This window comes from Nannospalax galili, unplaced genomic scaffold (assembly GCF_000622305.1).
Source record: "Nannospalax galili isolate Female #2095 unplaced genomic scaffold, S.galili_v1.0 scaffold281, whole genome shotgun sequence".
NCBI lineage: Eukaryota > Metazoa > Chordata > Mammalia > Rodentia > Spalacidae > Nannospalax > Nannospalax galili.
In genome coordinates, this window is record NW_008349068.1 from 237,726 (window position 1) to 250,916 (window position 13,191).

The 13,191-nt window shown below is 37.4% G+C and overlaps 1 protein-coding gene and 1 pseudogene across 11 annotated transcripts in view; both read left to right on the plus strand.

Moving 5' to 3' along the window:
• Positions 1 to 13,191, plus strand: part of Nbeal1 (neurobeachin like 1) — a 260,021-nt gene that overhangs the window by 182,783 nt on the left and 64,047 nt on the right. For all 11 annotated transcript variants that reach the window (XR_003851600.1, XR_003851601.1, XM_029569970.1 and 8 more), the window contains 5 exons: positions 1,044 to 1,192; positions 1,974 to 2,107; positions 3,230 to 3,331; positions 7,564 to 7,659; positions 8,727 to 8,851. Coding sequence is in view for 9 of the 11 variants with exons in the window: in XM_029569970.1 (XP_029425830.1) it covers positions 1,044 to 1,192; positions 1,974 to 2,107; positions 3,230 to 3,331; positions 7,564 to 7,659; positions 8,727 to 8,851 (606 nt within the window). In the remaining 2 variants the exon portion in view is untranslated. The remainder of the gene's footprint in view (positions 1 to 1,043; positions 1,193 to 1,973; positions 2,108 to 3,229; positions 3,332 to 7,563; positions 7,660 to 8,726; positions 8,852 to 13,191) is intronic.
• LOC115072553 lies at positions 11,058 to 11,236 on the plus strand (annotated as a pseudogene).

A 13,191-nucleotide genomic window follows, 5' to 3' on the forward strand; every position in this document is an offset into this window, starting at 1 on the left:
AAAAAAAAAAATCTCTTTCTTTAAAGATTTAAAAATTTCATTGTAGAGGTCTTTAATGTTTTTGGTAAAATTTATTCCGAGATTTTTTTTTTTTGATGCTATTGTGAAAGGGAATGTTTCCATGTACTCTTTCTCTGATTGCTTGTTATTGGTATATAGAAAGGCTACAGACTTTTGTAGATCAATTTTGTAACCTGCCACTTTGCTGAGCATGCTAATCATTTCTAGGTGTTTTCTGGTGGAATTTTTGGTGTCTCAGATATATCTGCAAAAAGGGATAAACTGAATTCTTCTTTTCCAATTATTACTCCTTTAATTTCTTTCTCTTGTCTTATCACTCTTGCAAGAGTTTCAGGCACTATGTTAAATAGGAGTGGAGATAGTGGACTGCCTTGTCTGGTTCCTGATTTTAATGGGAATCTTTCTAGTTTTTCTCCATTTAGAATGATGTTGGCTGTTGGTTTGTTGTATATGGCTTTAATTATGTTGAGGTATGCAAATGGGAACATTCTTGCCCATGCAAAGTAAACTTCATTGTAGACAAGAGAAGATACAGCTATGCTAGCCCTTTGTATGATCTCCAGTTTCATTGTCACAAGAATGATGTAGTGGTAATGATCTCATTTAGTTACTCTTGCAAAGTCTAATTTTAGGGTTTAAAAATCATAATTAGATTCTAGGTACTGAGGCACAGTACCACTGGGGTCAGTTCCTGTCTCTCGGAATAGAGAGAAAAAAAAAAATAAGACCAATTGCTTTTATACTCTTCATCAGCTAGTTGTTATAGTTACTGTGCTTTGTTTTAATTAGTTATATAAAATTAAATAATACGTAGTTTTTCAGAAAACTGAATCATTGGGTAATAAAAATATTTGACCAGTATTTAAGTAATTAAATATGCAGTAGATACTTATAAATTATTCAGATACTCCTTTTTGTAAACTACTTTTATAGACATGAGGTTTGTGTTTATATTTGATACTCATTTCTGTATAAACAGGCTAAGTTGATGAGTGCTTCTTTTAAACTTTTTGTTTGTACAGCAATGAGAAAGAAGAACAGGATCAAAAGGAAAAATTGGTGTTGTCAGAAGACTGTGAACTCATTACAATAATTGACATAATTCCTGGCAGATTAGAAATAACTACTCAACACATTTACTTCCATGACAGCAGCATTGAAAAAGAAGATGGTAAGGAGTTCTTAGAAAATAATGACCTTTCAGTTCTTAAGTATCCAGTTCAACCAGTCATGAATGAGGGGAAGAAACAAGTAAGATGGGACTGTGAATTTGCATCTTGTAAATTGAAAACTTCAGTGTCAGTAAGCAGTATTTTAGTAAGTTACCCATACTGACTTCATATGTACAATCCTCCTTCCACATTCTCCTGAGTACCTAGGATGACAGGCATGTGCCACTGTATCCAGTTGCTTCATTCTTATTAGAAGTAACAGCAGCAGGAGCAGTTTATTTTAAGAGGCTTAATTAGATGGGATCATGATAAACTTAGTTACAAAATGGAATCTTAAATTTATTATACCTACACATACACAAACACAAAATCCTTTAGACCTTTTACCTTTATATGATTAACTCTGAAATGCGAACATCTTAGAAAAAGAAAAGTATTTCTAAGATAATATTCAGAAGTACCTGGCCTCATAGAAAGGTAGTAGAATAGCTATGGCATTCTAAAATAATTTTAAGAGAAACAATTTGCAACACCTGGTAAACTTAATATATTTTTATTTGTATGTTTGTTTTGAGACAGGGTCTCCCTGTAGCCCAGCTGGCTCTGCCTCCTAAGTGCTGGGAATAAAGGTGTGCACCATCATACCTGACTTAATACATATTTTTTTACGATGTAGAATTCCTTTTCCCTAAGTGCTACTTTTATTAGGAGCAAGGAGATACTTTCTGCATAGCATAAGTTTATATCGTGCCTCAGTCACAAGGTTTCTTCTGTTTGCAGGAATAGGCTTTGATTTCAAGTGGCCTCATTCTCAAATTCGAGAGATTCACTTACGTCGCTACAACTTAAGGAGATCCGCCCTTGAGATTTTTCATGTTGATCAGTCCAACTACTTTCTCAATTTCAAAAAAGAGGTGTGGTAGTTTTCTGATAATCAGAGTATTTGCTTGAAATAATTTCCTAACTAGTGAGCTCTAATGGAATTTTGAACTAACTGTTCTATACTCCTGTTAAGACAAAATATTAAAGAAAAAAATATTTGAAGCTAATCAGTACATGAATTTTTAAGAATTGAGGTGGTTTCTCTCTTTTCTCTCTCTCTCTCTCTCTGTGTGTGTGTGTGTGTGTGTGTGTGTGTGTAAAATAGACAGAACATTGAGTATCTACCAATAGATGCCTGAGCATATCTAATTGTGTTACAGCATGTAATATATATATGGTAGTATCTGTGTCTCCCTTCTTCTTATAAGGGTACTAATGTCAGTATGATTTTTCTGTGTTCAAGACAGGATTTAAAAAATTTTTTTAATTATTTTGTATGTGCAGGCATTTGTGCTTGTGCACATGCCATAATGTGCATGTGGAAATCAGAGGATTACTTACTGGAGTCAGTTCTTACTTTCCACCTTATGGGTCCTAGGGATCAAAGTCAGGTGATCAGGTTTGGTGGCAAGCATCTTTAACTGCTGAGCCATCTCACTGGTGCCTTGACCTTACTTAATATTATCTCCAATGATAAACTTGTATATTTGAGGATTAACTTTCTAACTCAAAAACTTTTGAAGAACATATTCAAACCACAAGACCAAGTAAGAAATTAAAAGCATAATCCACTGTTTATATGAAATGTCCTGAAATAGGTGAGTTCAAGCAACAGATATTAGATTGTGGTTTCCAAGGAATAAGAAGGAGACAGTTTGGGGGGTAAATGCTAACAAGTATGGGAGATAATGAAAATACTCTAAAGTTAAATAATGGTGATAGCTTCACAATTCTGAAACCCTTTTTAAAAATCTACTTAAAGCTGGCTGTGGAGGTATATGCCTTTAATCCCAGCCCTCGGGAGGCAGAGGCGGGTAGATCTCTCTAAGATCAAGGCCAGCCTGGCCTACATAGTGAGTTCCAGGCCAGCTGTGGCTACAAGGACACTCTGTCTCAAAAAAACCCCCAAACAAACAGAAAACTCGCTTCAATATCTTGCTAAAGCTATTTGTCTTGACCAGTTTTTTAAACTAAATAAAAGTTTTTTTTTATAGGTTAGAAACAAAGTATATAGCAGACTGTTGTCACTTCATTGTCCTAATAGTTATGGAGCGAGATCACCACAGGAATTATTCAAAGCATCAGGATTGACACAGGTAGGGAATTTTAAAAGTTGTTATTTAATTGTTCATTTTATATCCCAGGCTTTTGCTATAAATAAAAATTTCTTTTGATTTTTTTTTTATTGCAACTGCTGTTCTTAGATTTAGACTGATCTTTTGAATTGCATTTCTGTGTTTTTCTTGTTATTTTCATACATTTGGTACCCTCCCCCACTTGTCTTATCATATCATTGGATTCATCCGTGTATCTTTCAGTATTTTTCCTTTTTTTCTTAATGAAAATAGAGACTGGGGGCTGGAGAGATGAGTCAGCAGTTAAGAACACTGACTGCTCTTTCAGAGGACCTGGGTTCGGTTCCCAGCAGCTACCTGGTGGCTAACAACCATCTGTAACTCCAGTTCCAAGGGATCCAGCGCCTTCTTCTGACTTGCATGGACATTGCATGACATGAGTGCACTTACACACATGCAGGCAATACACTCATACAAAATAAAAATAATAAATAAAATTTTTATAAAAGAATAAAATAGAAGTTGAAGAGATGGCTCAGTGGTTAAGCACTTGCCATGCAAGTATGAGGTACAGGATTTTGGGTCCCCAGAAAGCTATGTAAATGCCAGGTAGTTGTGTTATCCCACTTGTAATTACAACTTCAGAAGGCAGAGGCCGGATATCGCCAGAGCAACCTGGCTACCAAGACTAGCTATATGGGCAAGCTCTAGGTTGGGGAGTCCTTGTCTCAATGAATAATATGAAGAACAATCAAGGATGATTCCCAGAGTCAGCCTTTGGCCTCCACATGTACTTACACGCATGAGGACAAGGAGAGGGGAGGAGTGGATGAAGAAAATGAGGAATACAAAAAGTACCATGGTGGACTGCAGAGATAGCTCAGCAGTTAAGAGCACTGACTGGATTCAATTGCAAAGGTTCCAGAGGACCTGAGCACCCACCTGGCAGCTAACAACCATCTGTAATTCCAGTTCCAGAGGATCTGACACCCTCTTCTGTCCTTTGTGGGTATTGTACAACATGGGTGTACTCACACTTGCAGGCATAACACTCCTACACATAAAATAAAAATTAGTTTATTAATTTTTAAAACCCAAACCAAAAACCACTGGATTCATGTTTGCATCTTTCAATATTTTTCCTTTTTGAATTTAAAAAAACTTTATTTTTATATATTTTGTTGAATTTTTGTGGCTTTCATATAATACATCTTAATAATGTTTAGATTCCCCACCCCATCAGCATCCCCCTTCGTAGCCCACCCACCGGATTTCATGCATCCTGTCATATATGTTAAGACCTATTGAGGCAAGTTTGTATTCCCAGACATCCTTCGGTGTAAGTTCATCCACTGGAGCCTGGTCAACCTTTCTAGTATCACTCCCTTAAAGAAGACCAACTTGCCCTCACCCAGCAGTGATCAGGTGCCAATAGTTCCTCAGCTAAGGTGGGGCCTCCTGCTCATTTCTCCAGTTCTATGCTGAGTTTTTGTCCAATTGAGTTTGCATGGGTCTTGTGCATGGTGTTACCATTGTAAATTCATATGAGCAATTCATGAGTAAATTCATATGAGACTGTTTCCTTGTGGTCATGCACCACTCTTGGCTCCTACAATCTTTCCACCCCATCTTCTGCAACAGTCCCTGAGCCCTGGGTGGGTGAGGTTTAATATAGGAATCCTATCCAAGGATACATACTCTGCAGTCTCTTATTCAGTACTTTTAAGAAATGTGTAGAAGTATTTTGCTTGCATATATGTAAGGGTGCCATGTGCATGCAGTGCCCACAGAGACCAGAAAAGGGTGTTGGATCCCTTTGAACTGGAGTTATGGATGGTTGTTAGCTGCCATGTGGGTGCTGTGCTGGGAGCTGACCCTCTGGAAGTGCAGCCAGTGCTGTTAACCATTGAGCCATCTCTCCAGCTCCTCGCCCCCTTTCTAAGTAATAAAAATCACTCATGAAACAATGTGGAGGAGGACAAAAGGGAAAGGAAAAGAGTACAAAAAGCACCATGGAAAAAATGCAAATACAAAGCCTTCTTCCCAAAAGAAGGCTGTTGCTTTCAAGGACGGTTCCTGGTTTCTTAATCAGGTTTTTTGTTTCTTACATGTTGCTCTTCATTAGCTTACATTCTTTGTATGTACATGCTAGGCATACATTCTGAGTGTTCTCATTTAAGAGCCATTCGCAATGTTTGTGTGGTAATTTGATACAGGGGACTCAGCAGTTAAGAATACTGACTGCTCTTGCAGAGGACCTGGGTTTGGTTCCCAGCACCCACACGACTAACAGCCATCTGTAAATCCAGTTCCAGGGTATCTAACACCCTCTTCTGATTTCCATGGGCATTGCATGACATAGGTGCATTTACATACATGCAGGCAGTACACTCATACACATAAAATAAAAATAATTTAAAAATTTTTTTAAAGAAAATTTGATACAGGGCCTCATGGATGATAAGCTTTTCCACGAGGTATACCACCATCAGCCAAGAATTATTTTCTGTTGCTCTAAAGTAAACCCAATAAAGTGCATTCTTTTTAACATATGCAATAATTTTATTCATTAATACTGATTCCTTAGCCTTAAACCTAAGAACAACAGAGCTTTTGCTATATTGAAATATGTCTGACTATATAGATTCAATGATAGAGATTTCAATATATAGAATTCATTTTTCATCGTAAGTATATGCTATGATTGTGTATGACCCATAGAAAAAGTTTAAAGTTATTCTGTCAGTAAAACTCTGAAGTATACTCCTACTATGTAAAGTAATTAAAAGGTTTCCTAGTTAGCTTTCTATTGCTGTGACAATACACTCTGACCATAATCAACTTGGGGAGGAAAGGGTTTATTTGACTTACAGCTCATAGTCATCAAGGAAAGCCAAGGCAGGAACCAACTCACAGACGATGGAAGAGCACTGCTTAGTGACTTGCTCCTCTGGCCTGTGCCCAACCTGCTTTCTTTTTGTTGTTGTTTTTTCACTTTTTAATTGAATTTCTGCTGATTTCATAAAATATATCTTAATCACTTAAGACTCCTCCCTCCTTAATACCCCATCCCAATTTCATGTACTCTAACATACACACACACACACACACACGCATGCACACACGCACACACGCATGCACACAGGCTTGCGTGTGCATGCTTACCAAGTTCCATTTTGTCCCCAAACGCACTTCAGTGTGAGCCCATTCACTGGAACCTGGTTAATGGGTTAACGTATCCAGTGTCATACCCTTAAAGAAAACTGATTTTCTTTCTTTCAGAAGCCATTGGTTACCAAATTTCCTCAGCTAGGACTGGGCATTCTTAGGAGCCTCAACCCACTTTCTTAGACAACCCAGGACTACCTGCCCTGGGGTGGCACCACCAACAGTGGGCTGGTCCCTCCCATGTTACTCAATATTCAAGAAAATGACTTGTAGACATGCCAACAGGCCAGTTCAATACAGCAAATTCCCCAATTGAGGTTTTCTCTTCCCACGTGTGTCAAGTTGACAGCTGAAGCTATAGGGCACAGAAGGCTAAATATCATAATAAGAGAAATAGAAAGTAGTAATTTTCTCTTTCTAATCCCATGTTGTATTCTGCAAAGGTAGCTTTTCTTTAGGTAGTTAATGTAACACTCAGTAACCTTAGCTCATAGAACATTGTTTTACCATATCAAGATACTGCTTTTTAGTCTATATAATTATGAAAAATTTGAAAGTGAGACAATCGTTTTAGAAATTAAAATTTTAAGATTCTTACATCACATATTTAAGTGAAAAAGTCTTAATCCTCCTTTTGTGGTACAGGAGGATTAAACCCAGAATATTGCACATGGCAGGCAAGTGCTTTACCAGTAATTTATATCCCAAGACTTTTTTTTTTAATGGGTTGCCAAATCTATCAGGGTACTTTTATACTTGCCATTCTTCTGCTTTCACCTCCACAGCAGTTAGAATTACAGTTGTGCATTACTAGAACAGGCAAGGTTCAATTCTTAGTATTTTTCAGACTGTAGTAAATTGCTTAAGTTCAGTTTTCTGCTCTTTCCTTAGAGACTAATTTTTGAAGGAAATAAATTGTGAAAAAGTAGATTTATCTCCATGTTAAACTTTCTTTTTAGCTTCACCTCTTTAATTAAGAAGATGATAGAGGTAATGATTTTTTTTAAATTTGGCTCTGTTAGTAATGGTTATCATAGTCCAAGGGATATAGACTATTCTCATATTGTTCTTTTTTTGCTGTGTAGAAATGGGTGAACCGAGAGATAACAAACTTTGACTACCTCATTCAAATAAATACAATGGCAGGACGAACCTATAATGACCTTGCACAGTATCCTGTGGTAAGTTTTTCCTGTATAGTCTCACCATCATTGGCCATGCCAAGGAGTAGTGCAAACCCCCAGCTCAGATGGCATGGTTAGCCCAGACCCTGCTCCTGGCATGACATTGCTGTCTGTGCTCCCCTCTCTCTGGTCCCAAGGCTGAGGGAGCCCCTCTCCCAACCTTGTGTGTACACTGGAAATACTTATATTTGGACCCTCTGTGGCCACAGTATGGCCCTTTCTAGCCCTCTTGCCCCTTTCTTTCCCTTTCTACCCTGCCCTCCGGGAGATATACAGGGTGGAGCCTCATTCCTGTATTGAGCTCTGAGAGCAGAGAGGATGGCATCTTTCAGGGGAGGAGCCTTCCTCTCATGCTGCTGTCATTAAAATTCTAATAAAGGGTACCTTATGCTAAATAAATAAATAAATAAATAAATAAATAAATAAATCTCAAAAATAAAATTAACTTACAGCATTATAATATGCAAAGATATATGTGTAATATTCATTTTTATTTAGAAAAAAGTAGAGAGGCTTATGTGTGTTCATGTAGCATATGTGTGGCACTGGTTTCAAGCTTCAGCACTACAAAAATACACATACACACATTTGCCTTTATGTTTTCTACCTTGGTATTTTTAGAGAAGTAAGCATGAAGAATAACAATTAAAAGTAAAGCATGTTTTATTTCATTAAAAGTGTCCCAGTAGAATTATAAGAACTAACACTATTGACCTGGAGATAAATGTTTAAAATACTTGGTTTTTAAATTTTTTATTTTTATTTTATGTGTATGAGTGTTTTGCCTGCATTCATGTAAGGGCACCTGTGTCATACAGTACCCACAGAGGTCAGACAAGGGCATTAGATCCCATGGAACTAGAGTTATAGACTATGTAAGTGCTGGGAACTAAACCTGGGTCTTCTCCAAGAGTAGCCAGTGTTCTTAACCCCTGAGCCATCTCTCCAGCCCTAAAATACTTGCTTAAAGTATTTACAACAGGGAAATTTTTTAGTGATTATCCATTTCTATCTTTAGCTTCTCCAGGAAGGAATATCTAAATTGTGAATTATCTCTCTTTTAGTTTCCCTGGATTTTACAAGATTATACTTCAGAAGAGTTGGACCTTAATAACCCCACTGTATTTCGAGATCTTTCTAAACCAATTGGGGTAGTTAATGATAAAAATGCCAAAGCTATGCGGGAAAAGTAAGTGTTTTTTAAATCTTCTGCAATAGCCCTTGTTTGAATGTGTACTGATTTTTATCAAAACAAGCCAGATACTATCTTTTTCAAATGTCAATTACTTAAATTTTTAAAAACTTTTTCACTGTGTGTATTCATTGTACATTGTACAAAAGGAAGTTTTCACGCTTGTATGTATTATACCTTGAGCATATCTCCCCATGTCCAACTCTCTCTTTTTCCTCTGTGTTTTCCTAGACATTTTACTCTTCCTTCATGTCATATAAGTATACATGATTATGTATATGCATAAAATCTAGGAACCACAAATGATAGAACACATACAGTGTTTATCTTCAGGAGTCTCTGTCTTAATTTTCTTAATATGATTGTGTACAGTTGCATCCATTTTTTTGTGAAAATGATATACATTCTTCATGACTGAAAACAATCTCATCTTCACCCATTTCTTTTGCTGAATATTCAGGTTGGTTCCATAACTTAGCTATTGTGGATCGTGCTGAAATAAACATTGGTATGCAAGTTGACTTGGCGTCTGTGTAAATACCTCGCTGAATCAAATGATAGATCTACTTTCAGGTTTTGAGAAATCTCTACTGATTCCAGTAGTGGCTGAACTAGTGTATGTTCCCACTAGCAGTTCATAAGGGTTCCCTTTTGTCTGCATCCTAACCATCATTTGGGTTTTTTGTTTGTTTTTGTTTTGTATATGTATAGGTATGTTTTATGTGTAGGTGTCAAGTATGTGTGTGTTTATGAGTGCACAAGTCTTTGTGTGACCAGAGGCTAGAGGAGTATTGATGTCAGATGTCCTGCTCTATTGCTGTTCATTTTATTCCTTTGTGGTAGGGTCTCTCACTAAACCTGTATCTAGGCTGGCAGCCAGCAATCCCTAGCAATCCTCCATTCTCCACCTCCCACAGCACTTGGATTACAGGTGCATGCTGCCATGCCTGTCTTTTTAATGTCTTTATTTTTTGGAATTTCATGCATCAGTATTGGCTTTGCATTACTTCCATCCCTCCCAGTCCCCCACCAACTCCTCCCATGTCCCCCTACTCTCTCTCAATTTCTTGTTCTCTTTTTTGATGATTATGATTATGTATGCATATATACATAGATAGTAGTGAGTCCATTTAGTGGTGCTTGTGTATATATATACCAATGTTTAGGGCTGTCCATTTAGGGTTAGATAACCTCTTAGGGAGACAGTACCTGGAGGAAACTGATTCTCCCTCCCTCATCATCCACTGGTTGCCTATAGCTCTTCATCTTGAGGTAGGACCCCATGATGTTCCCCCTTCCACATTGACATGTCAACTGGTTTTCTTATTATGCAGAGCTTGTTAGACTACCATACTATAGAGATTTCATGGATGCAGTTTCCCTATCATGTTTAGAATGTACTAGATAGCAGCAAGTATCTTGTCCCTCTGGCTCTTGATATTCTTTCCACTTCCTCTTCCTTGATGTTCCTTGAGCCTAAGGTTGCATTTTAGATGTATCACTCAGGGCTGGGTACCTAAAGTCACTTATTTTCTGTATTTGACTAGTTGTAGAACTTTGTAATAGTCTCCATCTGTTGCAGAAAGAAGCTTCTTTGATGAATAGTGAGAGGAATACGTGTCTGTAAATATAAGGGTACATATTTAAACTACAATAGGAAATTATCTTGGTCTAGCTAAAGAACAGAAGTGGGTTTTCTTTTAGGTTCTATGACCTCTCCCATGCCTGGCTTTTTATATGGGTACTGGGATACAAACTTGGGTACTATTGGGATATGAACTTAGGTCCTCCTGCTTGTACATCTGAACCACCAGAATTTGATCCCTGAGATCCGCATGGTAGAAGGATAGAAATGATTCCTACATGTTATCCTCTGAACTCCATACATGGTCCATGGCACACATGTATGTAATAAAAAGTGTTTTAAAATCATCACTAGTATCCGTGGGAGATTGATTCCAGGACCCTAACATATACCAAAATCTATAGATAATTAATTTTTTTCAAATAAAATGGCATGGTATTTGCGTGTGTCCAACCTACTGTATACTTGCAACCATCTTAAGATTTTTTATTTTCGATTGAGTCAGCCAATATGAAACTCGTTCAGAGGAATGATTGTGCTATTTTAGTTTTTAAAAATTCAGCTTTTCCCTCCCGCTGCTCTTGGTTGTGGGGTTGGCTCGGCACCTGGGCCGCAGTCATGATGAACTTACTTCAGCTTGTGCGTGACCACTAAGTTCATATACTTGTCCCTATGGGATTTGTCACTGGCTGTTATCTAGACAGAAGGAATGATGAAAAGCTAACTGCCTTCCGGAATAAGAGCATGCTGTTTAAAAGGGAACTAAAGCCCAATGAAGAAGTTACTTGGAAGTAAAGAATGACTAAATCACAGGCTGTTCCCCCTTTAAAAGTTATGGGAGAAATAAAAACATGCTTATTATTTAATTTTTTAAAAATTCAGTTTTGTGACTGGAGAGACTACCCAAAGGATAAAGGGCTTCCTATTGCAAGAATGAGGACCTGAACTCATATTCCCAGCATCCATGTAAAAGCTAAGAGTACTGCCTTACGTCTTTAACTTTAGCACCATGTGTATGGAGTGGATATGGGCAGATCCAGGGGCCTTGGTGGCCAGCCTCTCTACCTGAAACTGAAAGCTCTAAGCTCAGTGTGTGACTCTGTCTCAAAAAATAAGATTGACAGCCATACACGAAGGCACCTGACATCAACCTCTAGCCTTTACACATGCTCATACAAGTGCACCTACATACAGAAACAGATGCACACAAATTCAGTGTTTATTACTTCTGAAGCCCTAATTTTTTTTAAGATTTATTTTTATGGGATGGAGAGATAGCTCAGTGATTAAGAGCACTTAGTAGTTTTGAAGAGGACCTGGATTTGATTCCCAGCACCCACATGGCAGCTAACAACTGTCTGTAACTCCAGTTCCAGGGGAATCCAGTGCACTCTTCTGAACTCCATGGGCATTGTACAACATGGGTACAACATACATGCAGACAAAGATACTCATACACATACAATGAAAATAAAAGATAAATTTAAAAAAAGATTTATTTTTAATTATGTGTATGTGTGTCTTTGTGTGGGAGTATGTACATGTAGTGCAGTTGCTCCCAGAGGCCAGAAGTCATTGGCTCCCCTAGAGCTACAGTTACAGGTGGTTGTGGGCCACCAGATGTGGGTGCTTGGAATCAAACTTGAGTCCCTTGCAAAAGCAGTAGGGGTACTCTTAACTACTTTCTAGTTCATTCTTACTAAGATGTTATACACAGTAATTCGGTTGTCACTGTTCAAAACAATTATTCATCTATTAGTGATACAGATTTGCAGAATCATACATTCATTGCCTGTAATCTTTTTTAAGCCTTTCTCTTTTACATCAACCTCCTATTTCTTTTTCTTTTGAAACAGTAGTGATAGATTTCCACAGATTTTTGGCAAGTCCTCCATGTTTTTTCCATTACCTTGGTCATAAAAGGATATTTGGTTATCACATTGCTCGTAATAGCAAAAAAAAAAAAAAAAATGGAAATAACCTAATTCTCTGAAAGTAAGAAATTGTTAAACGGTGGTACACATATACAATATAGAACTGTGCATCTGTTGCAATATGTTTAATAATTTCAAGCACTGTTACTTTTCAATTAAAAGATCTGTTATAAACAAATTAATGCATACAGCATTTTTTCTTAAAAAATATTTGTGGTCAGTGAGATGGCTCAGTGGATAAATGTACCTCCTACCAAGCCTGATAACCCAAGTTTGTTCCCCAGGACCCTCATGCTATAAGCAGAGAATTGACTCCCTCAAGTTGCCCTCTGATCTCTATATAGGCACCATGGCATGAAACCACTTACAATGCCCCCTCCCAATGCACACACATAAATAAATAAAAAATATTTTTAGTGCTGGGAGTGTAACTCAGTAATAAGCACTTACTTAGTATGTGTCAGACTGGTTTAATCCTCAGCACTGCAAAAAATTTGGTATATTAATTTATGCATTAAAATAGATATTAGGGCCAACAAGATGGCTCAGCAGGTAAAGGCTCTCACTACCAAGCCTGATGACCTGAGTTTGATTCCCAGAACCCACATGGAAGAAGAAGAAAACCATCTCCTGCAGGTTGTCTACTGATCTCTACATATGTGCCATGGCACATGTGTGCATGTGCAAGCATGTACACACAGAGTAAATAAATATTTAAAAAAATAAGATGGAATAAAATTTAAAAAAGAATAGGTAGGTTCATCAAAAAAGTCTGTCCTAAGAAAGTAGAATTAAAATTTATATAAAATTTATATAAA